The sequence below is a fragment of the Tribolium castaneum genome, chromosome 2 (assembly GCF_031307605.1).
Source record: "Tribolium castaneum strain GA2 chromosome 2, icTriCast1.1, whole genome shotgun sequence".
NCBI lineage: Eukaryota > Metazoa > Arthropoda > Insecta > Coleoptera > Tenebrionidae > Tribolium > Tribolium castaneum.
This window is the reverse complement of record NC_087395.1, coordinates 1,230,367-1,252,802: the sequence shown is the minus strand read 5'-3', so window position 1 is coordinate 1,252,802 and position 22,436 is coordinate 1,230,367. Positions and strand designations below refer to the sequence as shown.

Here is a 22,436-nt window from a genome sequence, read left to right as displayed (position 1 = left end):
ATTTTTCTACAATTACTGACAAAAAAAATTAATTGAATCATATATTTAATGTTGCCAACTTAAGTTAGTTATAGCTGTTTTTCTTTATTTAAAAATTCATTGTGGTGCATATAGCTAATCTGTTACCATGACAACTCATATTCAAGTCATCAATTCAAAGTTGCCAACTTAATTTCCATGTTGTGAAAGTAATTTCGATATTAAAAACGAAACTTTTAATCACTTGTTTCTCAGGATTGGCAACTAGATAATATTTTCACTGTTGTCAACATAGTTTACTTTTGATTTTTGGTATTAAAATGCTCTTTTTGGTACTTAATTTGGCAAGTGGATCACATTAAACTATATTTTTGATATTGCCAACTTAAATTAATTGCAGTACTTTTTTACCACATTACTTAATTCAATACGGTCATAAATATTCAGTGTTGCCAATTTATTTTACATGTTGCCAACTTAATTTAGTGTAGTAAAATGCAACTTTTTTAGCAAATTGGCCATATTAAACCATATATTCAATGTTGCCAACTTAACTCAAACTTATCAGTAGTCTTTTCTCAGCAAGTTACTTAATTTAAAAGATAGACAACTTTTGTTTATCTTAAATCCATAATTCAAGGATAGAATCGCATTCGATATGGAAAATTTTAATACAACCATTCACGACGAATTTTGTAGAAAACAATGTTTTCATAATTTTTCTACAATTACTGACAAAAAAAATTAATTGAATCATATATTTAATGTTGCCAACTTAAGTTAGTTATAGCTGTTTTTCTTTATTTAAAAATTCATTGTGGTGCATATAGCTAATCTGTTACCATGACAACTCATATTCAAGTCATCAATTCAAAGTTGCCAACTTAATTTCCATGTTGTGAAAGTAATTTCGATATTAAAAACGAAACTTTTAATCACTTGTTTCTCAGGATTGGCAACTAGATAATATTTTCACTGTTGTCAACATAGTTTACTTTTGATTTTTGGTATTAAAATGCTCTTTTTGGTATTTAATTTGGCAAGTGGATCACATTAAACTATATTTTTGATATTGCCAACTTAAATTAATTGCAGTACTTTTTTACCACATTACTTAATTCAATACGGTCATAAATATTCAGTGTTGCCAATTTATTTTACATGTTGCCAACTTAATTTAGTGTAGTAAAATGCAACTTTTTTAGCAAATTGGCCATATTAAACCATATATTCAATGTTGCCAACTTAACTCAAACTTATCAGTAGTCTTTTCTCAGCAAGTTACTTAATTTAAAAGATAGACAACTTTTGTTTATCTTAAATCCATAATTCAAGGATAGAATCGCATTCGATATGGAAAATTTTAATACAACCATTCACGACGAATTTTGTAGAAAACAATGTTTTCATAATTTTTCTACAATTACTGACAAAAAAAATTAATTGAATCATATATTTAATGTTGCCAACTTAAGTTAGTTATAGCTGTTTTTCTTTATTTAAAAATTCATTGTGGTGCATATAGCTAATCTGTTACCATGACAACTCATATTCAAGTCATCAATTCAAAGTTGCCAACTTAATTTCCATGTTGTGAAAGTAATTTCGATATTAAAATCGAAACTTTTAATCACTTGTTTCTCAGGATTGGCAACTAGATAATATTTTCACTGTTGCCAACTTAATTTAGTTTTAATTTTTGGTGTTAAAATGCTAATTTTTGGTAGGTACTTAATTTGGCAAGTGAGTCACATTAAACTATATTTTTGATATTGCCAACTTAAATTAATTGCAGTACTTTTTTACCACATTACTTAATTCAACACGGTAATTAATATTCAATGTTGCCAATTTAATTTAGTGTAGTAAAACGTAACTTTTTTAGCAAATTGGCCATATTAAACCATATATTCAATGTTGCCAACTTAACTCAAACTTATCAGTAGTCTTTTCTCAGCAAGTTACTTAATTTAAAAGATAGACAACTTTTGTTTATCTTAAATCCATAATTCAAGGATAGAATCGCATTCGAAATGGAAAATTTTAATACAACCATTCATTTTTCTACATTTACTGACAAAAAATAATTAATTGAATCTTATATTTAATGTTGCCAACTTAATTTAGTTTTAAATATCAATATTAAAACTCGAACCGACTTATTTCACGAGTTGGTTACACTTAATCATTTCTTTTAATGTTGCCAACTTACATGTCATATACTAAACCATGTTGCCAACTTAATTTAATGTATTAAAACCCTACTTGTGAGTATTTTTTTAGCAAATTGGCCACATTATTATTAATTCATATTTTTAATGTTGACAACTTAACTGAAACCCTTCAATTCCGTTGTTTCATCGAGTTGGTAATATATATTTTCAACGATGTCGACTTAATTTGAAAGATACACACTTTTAATTTTACGTCAAGTCCTTAATTTAAGGATAGAATCGCGCTCGGTATGGAATACTTTTTAATGTTAAGAACATTCCCGGCAAATTTTGCGCAATACACGAATATTTTTTCAGGTATTGCCCCAATTTTGCCCATTTTCCGTGAGGCAATCCTCAATGGTGATGGCGATGAGAAAGAAACCGCAGCTCAAGGTTTAGGCGAAGTGATTAAAGTAACAAGTGCACAAGCCCTTCAGCCTAGCGTTGTTGCAATCACAGGCCCTTTGATTCGAATACTTGGCGATCGTTTTAGTGCCAACGTTAAAACTGCAGTTCTTGAAACTTTAGCAATTTTGTTAGCTAAAGTTGGTGTTATGTTAAAACAATTTTTACCACAACTTCAAACAACATTCGTCAAAGCTTTAAACGATCCAAATCGAATTGTGCGCTTGAAATCGGCCACAGCTTTGAGTTATTTAATTGTAATCCATCAAAGAGCAGATCCACTTTTTATGGAAATGCACAATACGATTAAACAAAGTGACGATTCAGCAATTAGGGAAACAACATTGCATGCCTTAAGAGGGATTATTACGCCAGCTGGTGATAAAATGTCCGATACAGTTAAAAAACAGATTCATTCGACTTTGTTAACACTTTTGGGGCATCAGGAAGATGTGACTAGGAATTGTGCTGCCGGCTGTTTGGGGGCGATTTGTCGCTGGTTGACACCAGAACAGTTGGAAGTTACTCTAACTGAGCATCTTTTGAGTGAAGATGTGCAAATTGATTGGACTTTGCGGCATGGAAGAGCAGCAGCTTTGTCGGTGGCTTTGAAGGAATTTCCAGCGTGTATATGGCAAGAACAGTACAAAACAAGACTGATTCAGACGATTTTGGGGCAATTGGCTGCTGATAGAGTTGTTATTACGCAAACTGCAGTGCGTTCGTGTGGCTATTTGCTGCAGTTTTTGATGCTGAATGGGGAAGCGCTTCCGACGAATTTGTTGGGACCTTTTGTGAGGGTGAGTTAAAAAAAACAATTTTTTCCTAGACAAAAATTTGTTAAATATTTAAATCCACTTATCATAAAATTAACAACCAAATAAACTTGTAAAATAATGCTACAAACTGTTATTAAGTGATTTGTTTTTTCATTTTTTAGCAACTATCTAAGTTCTAATAAACATCCAACTTTTTTTAGCTCATACTCGGGATTTAGAATATGTTTGCAACCGTTTTTTTTTTTAACAATTCGTCAATTTTGAGCGCTCACTCGTTTTGGCAAACATTATGCTCGTTAAACAATAAGTGATAACGTAAGCTATTTAATTTATTTAAAAAAAATAATAATTTGATTTTAACGAAACGAAATACATTTGGACATTTTTCTGTTTTTTTTTTTTGGCAAATTCATTAAAAAGTGAGAAGTTAGTTAAAACTTGTTTAAAAACTTGATGAAAATTTTAATGATTTATTTATTTTTCAGTAAATTTCAGTAAGTAAAGAGGGAAATATGATTTATATTATTAATTTTTTTGGAAAATTTGTTAATTTTTAACTACGCACACTCGTTTTGGCAAACATTATGCTCGTCAAAAATAACTAATAGCGTAAATAACTATTTAATTTATTAAAAAAATAATAATTGATTTTTACGAAACGAATTAAATTTGGACGTTTTTCTGTGTTTTCTTTGCAAATTTCACTTAAAAAAAGAGAATTTACTTTAAAACGTACGTGTTTAAGGTCTTGAAGAAACTGGTTTGTTTAGTTTTCAGAAAATTTCAGTAAGTAGATAGGGAAATTTAACTTTTATTAAGTGATGGTTAAAATAAATTAAAATTTTTTTCATTTTCATTATTTATCTTTTTTTCCAAAGCAGTTACGTTAATTTCTTTGGCAGTTTTTACTCAGAATTTTAAATATGCAACTTTTTTTTTGAAAACTTGTTAATTTTGAGAGCACACTTGTTTTGGCAAACATTGTGCTCGTTAAACAATAACTAATTACGTAAATAACTATTTAATTTATTACAAAAAAAATATTTGATTTTATTGATGCGAACATTTGAAAAATCTCAAAAAATGTGAATTTACTTTAAAACGTGTTTAACAACTTGATGAAAATTTTAAACTGATTTATTTATTTTTCAGTAAATTTAACTAAATAAAGAAGGAAATTTTATTTATATTATTAATTTTTTTGGAAAATTGTTAATTTTGAACTACGCTCACTCGTTTTGGCAAACATTATGCTCGTTAAACAATAACTGATAACGTAAATAAATATTTAATTTATTAAAAAAAAAATTTGATTTTAACGAAACGAAATAAATTTGGACGTTTTTCTGTTTTTTTTTGCAAATCTCATTAAAAAGTGAGAACTTCTTTAAAACGTACTTACGTTCTCAAACTCTTAAAAAACTTATGATCTGATTTGTTTAGTTTTTAGAAGTTTCAGTAATTAGATCGGGAAATTTAACTTTTATTAAGTGATGGTTAAAATAAATTTAACTTTTTTCATTTTCTTTTTTATAATTTTTTCCAAAGCAGTTACGTTAATTTTTTTAACAGTTTTTACTCAGAATTTTAAATATGGAAGTTTTTTTGAATATTTGTTAATTTTGAGAGAACACTTGGTTTGGCAAACATAATGCTCGTTAAACAATAACTAATTACGTAAATAACTATTTAATTTATTACAAAAAAATATTTGATTTTATTCAAGCGAACATTTGGACGTTTTGCAGACTGTTTTTTTTTGGAAAAATTTCAAAAAGTGAGGATTTAGTTTAAAACTTGTTTAAAAACTTGATGAAAATTTTAAACTGATTTATTTATTTTTCAGTAAATTACACTAAATAAAGAAGGAAATTTAATTTATAATATTATTTTTTTTAGAAAATCTGTTAATTTTAAACTACGCTCACTCGTTTTGGCAAACATTATACTCGTTAAACAATAACTGATAACGTAAATAAATATTTAATTTATTAAAAAAAAAATAATTTGATTTTAACAAAACGAGATAAATTTGGACGTTTTTCTGTTTTTTTTTGCAAATCTCATTAAAAAGTGAGAACTTCTTTAAAACGTACTTACGTTCTCAAACTCTTAAAAAACTTATGATCTGGTTTGTTTAGTTTTTAGAAGTTTAGAAGATCGGGAAATTTAACTTTTATTAAGTGATGATTAAAATAAATTTAACTTTTTTCATTTTCTTTTTTATAATTTTTTCCAAAGCAGTTACGTTAATTTCTTTAGCAGTTTTTACACAGGATTTTAAATATGCAACTTTTTTTTGAAAATTTGTTCATTTTGAGAGCACACTTGTTTTGGCAAATATTATGCTCGTTAATAACTAATTACGTAAATAACTATTTAGTTTATTACAAAAAAATTATTTGATTTTATTGAAGTGAACATTTGGACGTTTTCTAGTCTGTTTTTTTTTGGCAAATCTCATTAAAAAGTTAGAATTTAGTTTAAAACGTGTTTAAAAACTTGAAGAAAATTTTAATTTTTCAGTAAGTAAATAGAGAAATTTAACTTATATTAATTTTTTTTGGAAAATACTTCGCTCACTCGTTTTGGCAAACATTATACCCGTTAAACAATAACTAACTACGTAAATAACTATGTAATTTATTTTTTCCTGCAACAGCTTTGAAATTATTTAACCTCGTCACTCTTGAACTTAACCTTTCAAATAACTATAAAAAAAATTATTTGATTTTAATATTTTTCCAATATTCCGTTTCTGACTAAAAATCGAACTAATATTTTGGACGTTTCCCAGTTTAAAATCCCCTTACAAGGTGTGAATTTGGTTTTAACATGTTTAAAGGCTTGAAAAAAATTTTGATCTAATTATTATTTATTTATTTATTTTAAACTCGTACTAGGGAAATTTTATGTAATGGTTGTCAAGTTATTTCAACATTTTATATCTATTTTAGTAAAATCTCAAGTCCTAGTTCGAAAACTAGCTACAGTTTGACAAAGTAAAAAGTGTTTTTGACGAAATTTAGAATTTTTTGACGAAATCTTACTCTTACAGACTAAAATACAATCAATTTCGGTGTAATTTGACAATTTTTCAACCAAAACTTATTGAAAATGTTTTGCTTTTTGTTAAACATTCAAAAAAAACATTTAGTCTTTGGCCTGTTTTTAACAAATTTCTGTGGTAAATATCAGCATTTTTCCTGAAAAGTTGTTAAAAGGAATTTATTTAGGACATTTTGTGAAAATAAGAAAATTTCAAGAGTTAGATTACGTCAAAATAGCGAAAAACTCGACAAATTCGGTATTTTTTTTCCTACAACAATGATATTTGTATTAAAGTTCTGGTTTAATAGTTATTTACGTAATCAGTTATGAAAAATCGATTTTGTTTGACGAGGATAATGTTTGCCAAAACGAGTGAGCGCAGCGAACAGGTTTCACAAATTAGGTAAGTTAAACTGTAAGCGGCTTTTAATAACGTACAAAATTCTTCCTAATTACGTCGTAAATTAAAATTTTATTCCCGCAATTTTATTTAAATAAAGAAAAAAAACCCTAAACAAGTTAGAAAATGGTCCAAAAATGACCAAATGTAAGCAACTTTTGGTACGGTTTGTAATTAATAAGGCATTTTATAAAAAAAATTGGTCAAAAGTTTTGCGGCATTAAACAAAATAAAAAATTACAGACAATGAACAACAATAACAACGATGTAAAACAACTCTTGGCTCGAGTTTGCATCCATTTGGCTAAAACCGTACCACAGGAGAAGATGTCTTCAGATTTGTTGAAGCTGCTTTTACCAACGTTAGTCAACGGAACTAAAGAGAAAAATGGTTATGTTAAGGCAAACTCAGAACTTGCATTGATTGCGGTTTTGAGGCTAAAAGATGGCGACGCTATGCAACAGGTAAATCTTCATTTTAAATGATTTTGTCTAAGATTTTACCGTTTAAAAATTGAATAATCTGGCTCCTGGCGACCCATTTTTGGACACAATTTACAAAAAAGGCGCATAATATCACTGAATTTCTATAAATTAGTCTATACTAGAGTTCCTTTATTGGGAGAGTTGGGACACTGAACGTCAAACCGAGCCAATTTTGTATTATGTGGATAAGGTATTCGGAAGTAAAATTACCGTTGGGGGCGCCACTGAGCTAGGTCGAAAACAGTAACCATAAATGGCGGGAAAATGTTTATTCGAATATTTTGAGCGTTGTACGAATTTTGGGGCTTCACAATTATTACATTGCCTATGCGGAATGATTATTGCATCTTTGATGCAAGAAACTTATGTTGACAAATGAGAGATGACGAGGAAAACACGAATAACGAATGACTGTTTGGTTCACTTTCTTTATTGGAAAATTATTACAAAGACATTGAAAAGCCTACCTTTTGGCATAATTTACGTTTAAATGTATCAGCAGTTGTTAATCTTTATTGTAGTTTTGTAGATTTACCGCAGCATTTCATGATTTTTTCAGTGGAAAATTCTAACCTAAAATTCACACACTTCACTAATTTATTGATTTCTTGGGCCAAAGTTTGTGTTCGCTGTGATCCATTACTTATAATCTTTAATTAGAGAACTGTTTGATAACACTTTGTAATTAAAATTTAAATATTTTTCACTTTTTATCCACTTTCAATTTCCAACAATAAACACTTTATACCACGAAAAACTACAGAACCAAAGTCAACGCTAGTATTTACCACTACGTACTTTAAAAGTGATAATTTCTATTCTAAGTAATTAACACTATACACGCAAAATTGTTGAACAATTCATTAAATTCAATTAAATGTGGAATTACGAAAATTTCTTTACTGTTTTCGACATAGTTCAAATGTCATCACCAGAGGGAGTCTAGTTAATTTTATTTCTGAATAGGAACTCTAGTCTATACTTGATTTATTTGTCTTTTTAGCGATGTCTGAGTATTCTGGACGTCGGCGCTCGCGAATCCCTCGCTGACGTCGTCAGTAAAGTCCTCAAAAAGATAATGTCGCAGCCTGAGGGAAAGGAAGAGGAGCTCGACGACACTTTACTGACTTGATTATTAGGGTCACGCAACGGAGCAAACAACACGTTGATTTGTTGTATCCCTGCGTTTTTGATCATTTCCGGTGTTCGTTTCTTCATTTTGTTCCCTTTGAGTTTTAATATATACGATTTTGTAAATTTTGTTTTAAATACAATAATAATAAATGAGAAAAAAAATCGTTTTATTTATTTACAATAAATTGTAAACAAAATGACAAACATTTACAAAAACAATTAATAATCGTCACCACGTGACACCACTTCTTTGCAGGTTGGACGAAGCATGATGGTGTGTTCGAATTGAGCTGTGTAACAACCCTTGATGTCACATAGAGGTGGGTATGCGTCTACGACACCTTTGTCACATAAATCCTTCAAAGCCATTTGGTATTTGGTCGCGCCTGCGCGGTCCAACCATCGCTTACAGAACGCCAATGTTCCGAAGTTCTTGTTTATAATGTTTAGAAGGGTTTTTGACGATTGGAGACTGAAAATTGCAAACAATGTTAAAATTAACAAAAATAATTGTTTAATATTATTATTCTTGTGTGTTTATTGAGACAATTTCAACAGGTTAATGAAATTAAAGATATGGTAATTTCTCTACGTTTCGCTCATTTTTTTAGCTTCTTCAGGACAGTACTGTCAAGGGCGTTGGAAATATAGCAAGAAATTACTTATTAGAAATTATATGTTAATTCAAACAAAACATATTAGTAGGTATTTATTACAAAAGACGATAAAATTTTACTTTCTCTTTGAAAAAATAATGGTGAACTTTATTGTCGTATACAATAAAAGACTATTCCACCCTCTATTATTTCGATTAAATTATAAATTAAATTTCTCAATGGTTGTCAACGATATTTCTCTAGACGATAAAATTTAATTTTACCATGAAATACTCATTAGAAAAAAAGCCATTTTACCATTTACGATGGAATTAAAACATTTAATATTTAGCTGAAATTAATAAATACTGTGCTAAAAATAAGAGCAATAATGGAAATATAATAACAAAGAAACACAAGGAAATAGAAATATTTTTAATTGGGTTTATTCTAGATTCTAGAACAATAAATAAGATTGAAACTGAAAGGATTAAATAAGTTATACGACTAGAAGATAGAATCAAGTACAAAGACAGAAGGAACGAAAATAGAAAATGTAAAAAAGAAGAAAAACGCAGAAAACACTCAGGTTTGAGTAAAGGTAAATAAACTAATAAGTTGTCAATTAATTTTAATTAGACATAAAGAGCGGAAAGTATATAAAATTTGACAAAAATTACTTAGAGGAAAAGTAGATATAAATAAAAGAACACAGAGGAAAACATGAATTCAAGAAAACAATAAATTAAAAAAATCAAGGAGCTGTAATAATTTGTACATTTGAAAAAATACAGACTTCGAAGGAAACAAAATGACGGGAAAAAATTACATAAAAGAAAATAAAACAGGCGAAAAGATAAAACCGAGTGAAAAAAATTGATATTATATTATATTTAGAACTTCAAAAAAATTAATCTTTTCGTATTAAGAATGATAAAACTGTTTTTAAAACGGTATATTCTATTCTATTCACACTACACCATTGTGAATAAAAAGACAGTTTGTTTTAAGAAAATGCAGTTAATTTAAAAGAAACGAAATAAGGAACAAACATAATAATAATCAGAAAATACTTGTAAAACAGACAAAAAGAACAAAAAAAATAAGGAATACGAAAAAAAAAACTGTAAAGAATAAAGGAAATTTATAATAGCATGATAAAATTAATTTGAAAAATGAATTTATTTTAATTTCGAAACAAAGGTTTCAGGCTAATCAAATTAACAATACTTTTATTGAGAAATTTGAAAAAAACGTGGGAATTTGTTTCAGGTTCATCTATTCATACTGTAGACGATTTTGAAAAACGACATACTTTGTTTTAGCGGTAAATAAAGTTATACTTCAGAAGGAAGTTTGTGATTAAAAGAAAATTTAAAAGCTAATAGAATACAAAAAATGTACAAAAAAGAAATAAAGTGTAACACAAAAAAAAAGAGATGAATATAGACAAACAATAACATTTTTTTAAGTAATAGATAACGTCATGGTTTATAAACATTTTACCAAAATATGTAAACTAGATATAAAAATCTGAAGATCAGATAATTTTCAAATTATCTGAATTAACAATAAAATTTTCAAAACACTGCAAAGGAGAAAGGAAATGAAATACAGAAATAAGAAGAAAGCAGTAAAACAACTAAAAATTATCACAAAAAACAAAATTTAGCTTATCATTTCAACTTTTTAATCAAGTAAACAAAAAAAATTCAAAAAATACGATAACGTTAATAATAATAAATTGTCTTTATTATGGGCGAAGTTTAGCCGAACCTACTCCAACTTAATCCAAACAAAAAAAAACTGGAAAATAAAATAATTCTATCATACCTGAACAAGAAAAAATAAATGTAATATAATAAGCTATCATAAGTCACCATAAATGTCGATGTTCTTTCGATTGCCGTTAAGATTTGCATTTGAAAAAACTGAGTTATCATTTTGAAAATATCATACTACCCTTGCAATTTGACAGCTGACCATTTAAAATATCAAATTTTGCGCCAATTTCTCACAGTTCCCGAAGTTCAGTGATTTTGAAAATAATTTAGCTAAACTGAGAATCGTCGATTTGGGTTGTGTAGAAATTTCAAATCCTTAACTGCATTATAAGGTAAAGTTTCTAACATAGGCCATAAAAATCAGCCAGTATAATGTCAGAAAATTTACTTTTGAGCTTGTTCGGAAATACTAGATATCGATAATTTTAATAACAATTATAAGTTGAATTAAATATTGTAATTATATGAAGGTTACGTACGCATGCAAAATTTCAGCATATGTGGATCAGTTAATTTAGAGAAACGAAATAAGAAACAAACATAATAATAATAATCAGAAAATACTTCAAATAAAAAGAATTAAAAAATAATGATTACAAAAAAAACTGCAAAGAATAAAAGAAATTTATAACAGCATGATAAAAATTATTTAAAAATTGAATATTTATCTTAATTTCTAATCAAAGGTTTCAGACTAATCAAATTAACAATACTTTTATTGCAAAAATTGAAAAAAAAACGTGGGACATTGTTTCAGGTTAATCTATTCACATTGTAGACGATTTTTAAAAACGACATACTTCGTTTTAGTGAAATGAAGTTGTACTTCGGAAGAAACAAAACAAGAAGAAAATGAAATGAATACAAATTTATAATTTTCAAAAGAAAATAAATGTGATTAAAAGAAAATTTAAAAGCTAATGAAATACAAAAAAATGTACAAAAAAGAAATAAAATGTAATACAAAAAAGTAAATGTAGTATGTCTTAATAACATAATAAAATTGGTTCAAAAATTTTATTTCTCATGGTTTATAAATTACATTTTACCAAAATTTATGTAAACTAGATATAAAAAACTGAAAATCAGCTATTTTTCAAATTATCTAAACTAGCAATTAAATTTAAAAAAAAATGCAAAGAAAAAAGGAAATGAAATACAGAAACAAGAAGAAAGCAGTAAAACAACTAACAATTATCGCAAAAAACAAAATTTAGCTTATTTCCAATTTTTAATCAAGTAAACAACAAAATTTCGAAAAATACGATAAAGTTAATAATAATAAATAAATAGTCTTTATTATGGGCAAAGTTTAGCCGAAACTACTCCAACCTAATACAAACAAAAAAAAATACTGGAAAATAAAATAATTATATGGGAGTAAAAAGAGGAAAGTAAATATTAATAGTAAAAAGAAAACAATAATATTTTAAAATTGTTTTGCTACTTAATAGAAATGTTTAATTTCCCAATAGTTTCATTCGGGAACTTTAAAACTCGATGATAAGAGTAACTGAGTTACTTTACATAATTCACTAAATTATAGTAAGCCATAAGTCACCATAAATGTCGATGTTCTTTCGATTGCCGTTAAGATTTGCATTTGAAAAAACTGAGTTAAGACCATTTTTTGATCATCATTTTGAAAAAATCATACTAGCCTTGCAATTTGACAGCTGACCATTTAAAATATCAAATTTTGCGCCAATTTCTCACAGTTCCCGAAGTTCAGTCATTTTGAAAATAATTTAGCTGAACTAAGAATCGTCGATTTGGGTTGTGTACAAATTTCACATCCTTAACTGCATTATAAGCTAAAGTTTCTAACATAGGCCATAAAAATCACCCTGTATAATGTCACAAAAATTACTTTTGAGCTTGTTTGGAAACACTAGAATCGATAATTTCAATAACAAATACTAGTTGAATTAAATATTGTAATAACATGGAGATTACGTACGTATGCAAAATTTCAGCACATGTGGATCAGTTAATTTAGAGAAACGAAATAAGGAACAAACAATAATAACAATCAGAAAATACTTGTTGTAAATCAGATAAAAAGAATTAAAAAATAATGATTACAAAAAAACTGCAAATAAAAGAAATTTATAATAATAGCATGATAAAATTTATTTAAAAATTGAATTGAACCTTAATTTCTAATTATAATAAGCCATAAGTCACCATAAATGTCGATGTTCTTTCGATTGCCGTTAAGATTTGTATTTGAAAAAACTGAGTTAAAACCATTTTTTGTTCATCATTTTGAAAAAATCATACTAGTCTTGCAATTTGACAGCTGACAATGTGTAGTTAACATTTAGTATTTAAAATTTGGCGCCAATTTCTCACAGTTCCCGAAGTTCAGTCATTTGGGTTGTGTACAAATTTCACATCCTTAATTGCATTGTAAGCTAAAGTTTCTAACATAGGGCATAAAAATCACCCTGTATAATGTCACAAAAATTACTTTTGAGCTTGTTTGGAACGACTAGATATCGATAATTTCAGTAACAATTATTAGTTAAATTAAATATTGTAGTAACATGGACATTACGTACGTATGCAAAATTTCAGCACATGTGGATCAAAATTGTAAGTACTTACCGTAACGGAACATATGAAGATTCAAAATTCTTCATATAGTGTGAACAATCCATATCGTCATGAACAACGCCTCTACCAGTCGATCCAAAAGTTTCAATCGCATAAAACTCATTCTCTTCCATAACAGTAGCTTCACCTCCTTTAACAATCGGAACAGTTTTCCCAGCATGTATTCCTACAATTTTTTAACAATTTAAAAACTTGACAAAAAAGCAACCACCGGAACTTACTATACGGCGAAATCGAATGTCCATTAAGATTCCTAATCGACTTAATCGGATAAGTTTTCCCATCCAATTCCAGCTCATACGACTCCATCACTTCTTGAATTGCAGCTCCAATCTCACACAGCTGTACATCAATCCCTGCAGCTTTAATCCCAGTATTGGTGGCATCACGAACCGCCTCCACCAACTTATCATACTTGGGATTAAAAGTATGCGTGAACGCACAATCAATAATCCGTCCATTGATATGAGTCCCAAAATCAATTTTCACAACATCGTCATATTCCAAAACAGTTGGATCACCAGCATTTGGTGTATAATGTGCAGCGCAATGATTCCTCGAACATCCAGTTGGAAAAGCAAGTCCAGCTTTTAGACCATTTTCGGCGATTAATTTACGAGCTGTATTTTCCAATTCTTCGCAAATTTCGATCATTGTCATGCCGGGTTTGATCCATTTTTGGATATGCTGACGCGTTTGACGGTGTGCTTCAGCAGCTAAACGTACTTCATTGTATATGTCATTGTGCATACGATCTAAAGCACGTTTCTCTTCCGATGTGAAACGATCTTTAGCTGTACGATCGTCTTGTTTCGTGGGATATTCCTGGATTTCACCGATTGGGAAAACTTGGTCGGGGAATAAATCGACGATTGGAACAGTCGGTGGATCGGTTTGAGCGAGTTTACCACCTGAGGAAATTAACATCTAACTGTTGTGTCTAATTAAAAGTTAAATATTTCAAGTTAAACTATCTACAACTTCAACATTTTGGTCCTCCGAGCCGGATCATAATGTTGGATCTGTTTGTCTCTATTTTTTATGGCAAACAATGCTTAGATGTTGTTTTATGTAAAAATTTTCGTAAAAGAGTCGATTTCAAAACAAATTTTTGAAAAAGTCTACTCGTTCTATAGATTACACTAGCGCACAAAGTAAAAGTCAACTAAGATTAATCGAACATACTTATTATTAAACATCAAATTAGAAGCGCATTAAAAATTAGAACTCCTCCGAGCCGGATGAAATGGTTGAGTGTTTGACTTTAAAGTCAATATTTTTTTTATTGGAAATAACGATGAATGTTTTATTTTCGTAAAAGAAATTGTCGCTAGGTCAAAACAATATACAAAAACGATTACTTAAAATATCCACAACTTCAACATTTTGGTCCTCCGAGCCGGATCATGATGTTGGATCTGTTTGACAATTTTTATTTTTTTTTTGGTAAACAATGCTTAAATATTTTGTGTAAAAAATTTCGTGAAAGAAAGAGTCTAGGTGAAAACAAATTTTTAAAAAGTCTACTCGTTGTATAGATCACACTGGCGCACAAAATAAATGTCAACTAAAATTAATCGAACATACTTATTATTAAACTAATTTGAATTAAAATGACATTTACCTGGCAAAGATCACATTAGAAGCACATTAAGAATTAGAACCCCAACATTTTGGTCCTCCGAGACGAATCAAAAGGTGGAGTGTTTGACTCTAAAGTCAATTTTTTTTTATTGGAAATAACGCTTAAATGTTTTATTTTCGAAAAAAAATTGTCGCTAGGTCAAAACAATATACAAAAACGATTACTTAAAATATCTACAACTTCAACATTTTGGTCCTCCGAGCCGGATCATAATGTTTGAGTTTGATCTGTTTATCTCTATTTTTTATAGCAAACAATGCTTAGATGTTGTTTTATGTAAAAATTTTCGTAAAAGAAAAAGTCTAGGTCAAAACAAATTTCCAAAGAAGTCTACTCGTTCTGTAGATTACACTAGCGCACAAAGTAAAAGTCAACTAAAATTAATCGAACATACTTATTATTAAACTATTTGAATTAAATTGACATTTACCTGGCAAAGATCAAATTAGAAGCGCATTAAGTATTAGAACTCCAACATTTTGGTCCTCCGAGCCGGATGACAAGGTTGAGTGTTTGACTCTAAAGTCAATTTTTTTTTTGAAATAACGCTTGAATGTTTTATTTTCGTTAAAGAAATTGTCGCTAGGTCAAAAAAATATACAAACAAATTTACCTAAAATATCTACAACTTCAACATTTTGGTCCTCCGAGCCGGATCATAATGTTGGATCTGTTTCACAATTTTTTTGGTAAACAATGATTAAATGTTTTGTGTAAAAAAATTCGTAAAAGAAAGAGTCTAGGTGAAAACAAAATTTTAAAAAAGTCTACTCGTAGTGTAGATCACACTGGCGCACAAAATGAATGTCAATTAAAATTAAACGAACATACTTATTATAAAACTAATTTGAATTAAATTGACATTTACCTGGCAAAGATCAAATTAGAAGCGCATTAAGAATTAGAACTCCAACATTTTGGTCCTCCGAGCCGGATGACAAGGTTGAGTGTTTGACTCTAAAGTCAATTCTTTTTTTTTTAAATAACGCTTGAATGTTTTATTTTCGTTAAAGAAATTGTCGCTAGGTCAAAAAAATTTACCTAAAATATCTACAACTTTAATATTTTGATCTTCCGAGCCGGATCATAATGTTGGATCTGTTTGACAATTTTTTTTGGCAAACAAGCAATGCTTAAATGTAGTTTTGTGTAAAAAATTTCGTAAAAGAAAGAGTCTAGGTCAAAATAAAATTTTAAAAAAGTTTACTCGTAGTGTAGATCACACTGGCGCACAAAATGAATGTCAACTAAAATTAAACGAACATACTTATTATTAAACTAATTTGAATTAAATTGACATTTACCTGGCAAAGATCAAATTAGAAGCGCATTAAGAATTAGAACTCCAACATTTTGGTCCTCCGAGCCGGATGAAAAGGTTGAGTGTTTGACTCTAAAGTCAATTTTTTTTATTGGAAATAACGCTCAAATGTTTTATTTTCGAAAAAAAATTGTCGCTAGGTCAAAACAATATACAAAAACTATTACTTAAAATATCTACAACTTCAACATTTTGGTCCTCCGAGCCGGATCATAATGTTGGATCTGTTTCACAATTTTTTTGGTAAACAATGATTAAATGTTTTGTTTAAAAAAATTCGCAAAAGAAAGAGTCTAGGTGAAAACAAAATTTTAAAAAAGTTACTCGTAGTGTAGATCACACTGGCGCACAAAATGAATGTCAACTAAAATTAAACGAACACACTTATTATTAAACTAATTTGAATTAAATTGACATTTACCTGGCAAAGATCAAATTAGAAGCGCATTAAGAATTAGAACTCCAACATTTTGGTCCTCCGAGCCGAATCAAAAGGTTGAGTGTTTGAGTCTAAAGTCAATATTTTTTATTGAAAATAACGCTTAAATCTTTCATTTTCATAAAAGACATTGTCGCTAAGTCAAAAAAATATACAAAAAAATTTACCTAAAATATCTACAACTACAACATTTTGGTACTCCGAGCCGGATCATAATGTTGGATGATGTGTTTGACAATTTTTTTTGGCAAACAATGCTTAAATATTGTTTTGTGTAAAAAATTTCATAAAAGAGACAGTCTAGGTCAAAACAAATTTTTATAAAAGTCTACTCGTTGTGTAGATCATACTGGCGCACAAAGTAAATGTCAACTAAAATTAAACGAACATACTTACTAATAAACTAATTTGAATTAAATTGACATTTATCTGGCAAAGATCAAATTAGAAGCGCATTAAGAATTAGAACCCCAACATTTTGGGCCTCCGATCCGAATCAAAAGGTTGAGTGTTTGACTCTTAAAGTCATTTTTTTTATTGGAAACAACGCTTAAATGTTTTATGTTTGGAAAAAAATTGTCGCTAGGTCTAAACAATATACAAAAACGATTACTTAAAATATCTACAACTTCAACATTTTGGTCCTTCGAGCCGGATCATAATGTTGGATCTGTTTGACTATTTTTTATGGCAAACAACGCTTAAATGTTGTTTTGTGTAAATTTTTTCGTAAAAGAAAGAGTCCAAGTCAAAAAAATTTAAATTAAATTGATATTTATCTGGCAAAGATTAAATTCGAAGCGCAGTAATAATTAAAACTCCAATATTTTGGTCCTCCGTGTCGGATCAAAAAGTTAAGTATTTTTTTATTGGAAACAACGCTTAAATGTTTTATTTTCGTAAAAGAAATCGTCGCTAGGTCAAAAAAACATTCAAAAAGATAACTCGATGTGTTAATCACTTTTTGTAGCGCGCATTTAATTTGCAAAGTAAATTTCAACTAAATTTAACAATTAATTTATTATTACTAAACTAAATTGAATTTAAATTGATATTTACTTGGCAAAAATCAAATTAGGAGCAAATTAAAATTAGAAAGTTTGCACAAAACAACACTTACGCATTATATCATTAGATGTATTTTTTCAGCGACAATTTAAATTAAATAACTTTCAGAAATTAAAAAAAAAGTCTAAATATTTAATCACATGCATAGAGAGAAAGTATTTAATATCACACACTGATTTACGATTTATGTTAAGTTTTTCAGTTGCTCGTACAATAGAAATACGTATACTTTTTCTTTAGAAACAAAAAAATTGAATTTAATATCGCTAACTTATTCCCATTTAAAATAGAAAAGAAAATGTCAAAATCATTAATCTTTTGGTCTCATTAAGAGAAAAATAAGAAAAATAACCAATGAAAAGTTCTTTAAATTGTTAGATAAAACATTAACAAATGGAATGTAATGCCAAACGACATGATTTTAAAAGATGGCAATAAATGTTAAATTTAATTGTCGGCACTTGATTAATTTTGAAATTAATATACAGAGTGACCCAGGGGTGCGTATGTGCTCTATAACTTTTTTTCTATGCAAGCTATCAATTTATTTTTTTTAACGATAGGTCTTACAATAAGGCATGTTCTAAAAATATTTTTATGTGTATACAGAGTCTTCTAAAATAAAATACCCAAGTATGTTCTGTTTTTTTAAATGGAAACCCCATTTTTTTATTATATTTTTGAAATCGTGACTAAATTGTCGACATAATGTACCTGGGTTTATAGATTTATCTGTCATAGTTTTTGTCTTTTGACAATTTGTATGAAAATTGCGTCGTACAAAGACCCACAAAAAATTGTAACTTTAAAACCATTTAAGATAATTTAACATTTTTTTTCCAGTCGATTGTCCAAGCTTAGGCGCATCTTCTACAAGAAAACTCGAAGTCGATATTCCAGTGCCAATTACGATTTTCTGAATATAACAAACTAGAAATGACAATAACTCGACTTTTTTAAATGCAACACCCTGTATTTTATTACACCATTGATCATTTACTAGAAGACTAACAGCTTGTGTGAAACAAAATGGTGACCTATTTATGCATTTTTTATAAATAGCTTTTTTAGGAAACCTTTAGATTGTTTTCTGTTTGTCCAACTTCCCTGGTTTTATAAAGACTACTAAAATTGTTTCCTTTATGATGTACTTCTATTTCTATTACACTTCGCAATTTGTTAAAAGATGCTCTTTTTAGAATGGTATTGGAGTGTTAAATTTGACAACTTGATTTTTTTTCTAAAAAATCAATATTTTTTATTTTGCAAAAATCTCATACATTTTTTAAATTAGATCCCACAAACCTTATATCGACAAAAGCTCTTAAAAAATTCCATGCAATGGTGCAATAAAATACATTTGAAAAAATCGAGTTATTGCAATTTGTAGTTTGTCATATTCAGAAAATCGTAGTAGGCACTGAAATATCGACTTCGAGTTCGCTTTTATTGCAAAAGATGCACTGAAGCTTAAGAAATCGACTAGAAAAAAAATGTTAAATTATCTTAAATGGTTCTGAAGTTATAAATTTTTTGAAGGTCTTTGCACGACGCAATTTTCATACATAAATTGACATAAGTCAAAAACTATGACAGATAAGTCTATAAAATCCGACATCATATCGACAATTTAGTCACGATTTCAAAAATACAATAAAAAATTAGAGTTTCCTTAAAAAAAACAGAACTTAGGTATTTTATTTTGGAACACTCTGTAAGCACATAAAAATATTTTTAGAACCTGTCATATTGTAAGACCTATCGTTAATTCGAGATCATTGGAAACAAAAAAGCAAAAATTGATATCGTCGCTAAGGAAAACAAATGAAAAAATATATATGTATGTATTAAAAATTAAATTGCATGAAAAAAATGACTTCATTTCTGTGACTAAATGAACATCTTTTATCACCAAAATAAGTTAAAAGACCCATATTCAAAATAAGAAAATTCATATCTTTTTTTCGTCTACATTATTGATTGTTGCTAACTTAATTTGATCCCTGATTTTGTATTATTATAAAAACTATAAAAACGTCACATTTTCTCTCAAAATTAGCTATTATAAATTATTAATGAACTTCAAAAAAATAATAGCTAATGTAATTTATACTTTCAATGAGAGATCTAATCATTAATAACTATTTTACAATTTTATCAATTTTATTAAAAAAAAATAATTCGGTAAAATGCAACGTTGCGTTTTTATAGTGTTGAAACAGCCAATATAAAAATGTAACATTTGCACACAGCTTCCTTGATTAATGAAGGGACTTTCCCTTCACTAATCAAGGAAGCTGTGCATTTGCAATTGAGAGTTGGCAATTTAAATTTCCAAATTTGTTACCAACTTCCTCATTAAATAAAACAAAATCACCAGATTTGCCTTATCAACTGATAACCTTACTCTAAAACATTACCTTTCTTCCGATTGCGCTTCTTCTTCTTCTTCTCCCCCTCGCCATCCTGTGCCCCATTTTGCCCCTCTTCAATCTTCCCATCTTCCACAACACGTTCTTCGCTATTTTCATTGGCTGAAATCCCCAAAACTTGAGCAAAACCACGCAGTTATGACACCCAACTTACCGGCTTTTTTCTTCTTCTTCTTCTTTTTCTTCTTTTTGGCCGCTTCACCGGGAGCCCCCTCTGCACCTACTTCTTCCACTTCGTTCTCATTTTCATTTTCATCCTCGTTATCTTGAGAATTTATTTCGGTTTTAAGGGCCGCCATTTTACCAGCGACAAAACCAAAATTGTGACACGCATGCGCGAAATGACAAAATGGGGGCGCCACCTTGACTAGGAATTAGTTCAGCGCCACAACACCAGGCGGCCACGACAATTTTTCACACATTTTGAATAAAATTGAAAAATCACAGGAAAACATGGTTTTGAATGGGTACAAATTAAATGTACAGTATTTTATTTAAACGACAAGTATTTTTTATCAGTGAAAATAATAAGTGCACAGTAAAAATCATAAATGCACAGTAAAAATCATAAATGCACAGTAAAAATAATAATTGCACTGATCATTTATTATTTTTTACTGATCGAAATCGAATTTATTACTGATAATAAATAAATAAATAATGATAAATAAATGGAAACAAATAGAATACAATAATAAAGGTGTTGAAAACAACACAAACGCTTATTTTTTTTTCAAGGGGTGTTTGTTCCTACTTGCCATATCAAAAGGCTTGATTTTCTGCGAAAATAAACCAAATAACTGTTTAAGAAGAGGGTGAAAAAAAAGTTTGCAATACCAAAATATTTTGAAATAATTTTAAATACTTAGTCCCAATCTAAGTCCCTATCTAAGGGCTTGATCTCCTGCAAAAATATACCAAATTTCTGTCTAGGAAGACGGTGAAATAAAATAAAGTTTAAAAATTCTTTAACTTTAGATAAACTTAAAAAATTCATTATGGTCTCAAGGTGTCATTGTCTCCATTTGATTTTTTCAGTCAATGGTCTTGTCAAAGGGCTTGCTTTTTTCCAAAAAAAAAATTTCTGTTTAGAAAGAAAGTGAAAAAAATAAGGGTAGCAAATTATGCAAGGGTAGCAAATATTTTGAAACAATTTTAAAAACGTATTAAGGTTCAATGGGCATTTAATTTTTTCACTAGTCCTATCAAAGGGCTTGATCTCATACAAAAACAAACAAAAATGCTTTAAAAAAAGGAGGTGAAAAAAAAACAAGTTTGCAGAATCAAGAAATTTTAGAAAAATTTTAAAAATTCATAACGTCTCAAGGAGTGTTCGTCCCCATTTGACTTATTTAAAATTAAAGGCTCTATCAGAGGACATAATCTCCTGCAAAACTAAATCAAATTTCTATTTATAAAGGAGGTGAAAAAAATTAAGTTTGCAAAATTGAATTATTTTGAAAATATTTTAGAAATTTATTAATGTCCCAAGGGGCGTTTCTTCCCGTTTGATTTTTTCACATTCGAAAGGCCTATTAAAGGGTTTAATCTTTTGCAAAAAAAAATTGCTGTTTTGGAAAAGGCTGAAAAAAAAAGTTTGCAAAACTGTGAAATTTTGGAAAAACTTTAAAAGTTTATTAAGGTTCCAAGGGGTATTTGTTCCCATTTGATTTTTTCACAATCGTTGGCTCTATCAAAAAGTTTAAGTTTTTGCAAAAATAAATAGAAGTGCGGTTAAGGAAATGCGTAAAAAAATAAAATCTGCAAGTTTGCAAAATCGAGAAATTTTAGAAAAATTTTTAAAATCTATTAAGGTCCTAAGGAGTGTTTGTCCCCATTTTTTACAGGTAAAGGCCATATCAAAGGGCTTAATCTCATGCAAAAATAAACAAAAATGCTTTTAACGAAGGAGGTGAAAAAAACCAAGTTTGCAAAATCAAGAAATTTTAGAAAAATTTCAAAAATTCATAACGTTCCAAGGAGTGTTCGTTCCAATTTGACTTATGCACAGTTAAATTCCCTATCAGAAGGCGTAATCTCATGCAAAACTAAACCAAATTTCTATTTATAAAGAAGGTGAAA

General features: G+C 28.7%; 2 protein-coding genes across 2 annotated transcripts in view; one reads left to right on the top strand and one right to left on the bottom strand.

The window, feature by feature from the left end:
- Positions 1 to 8,614, top strand: part of LOC103314725 (stalled ribosome sensor GCN1) — a 63,846-nt gene extending 55,232 nt beyond the window's left edge. The window contains exons 17-19 of the mRNA XM_064355226.1: positions 2,511 to 3,400; positions 7,074 to 7,295; positions 8,320 to 8,614. Of these exons, the coding sequence (XP_064211296.1) occupies positions 2,511 to 3,400; positions 7,074 to 7,295; positions 8,320 to 8,448 (1,241 nt within the window). The 3' untranslated portion in view covers positions 8,449 to 8,614. The remainder of the gene's footprint in view (positions 1 to 2,510; positions 3,401 to 7,073; positions 7,296 to 8,319) is intronic.
- und (uninitiated) lies at positions 8,601 to 20,698 on the bottom strand. Its single transcript, XM_964057.4, has 5 exons — positions 20,509 to 20,698; positions 20,343 to 20,456; positions 13,671 to 14,360; positions 13,441 to 13,615; positions 8,601 to 8,922 (listed from the first exon to the last, which is right to left on the bottom strand). The coding sequence occupies exons 1-5, from the start codon at positions 20,651 to 20,653 to the stop codon at positions 8,670 to 8,672; spliced, it is 1,377 nt and encodes a 458-aa protein (XP_969150.2). The 5' UTR covers positions 20,654 to 20,698; the 3' UTR covers positions 8,601 to 8,669.
- Positions 20,699 to 22,436: the final 1,738 nt, after the last annotated feature.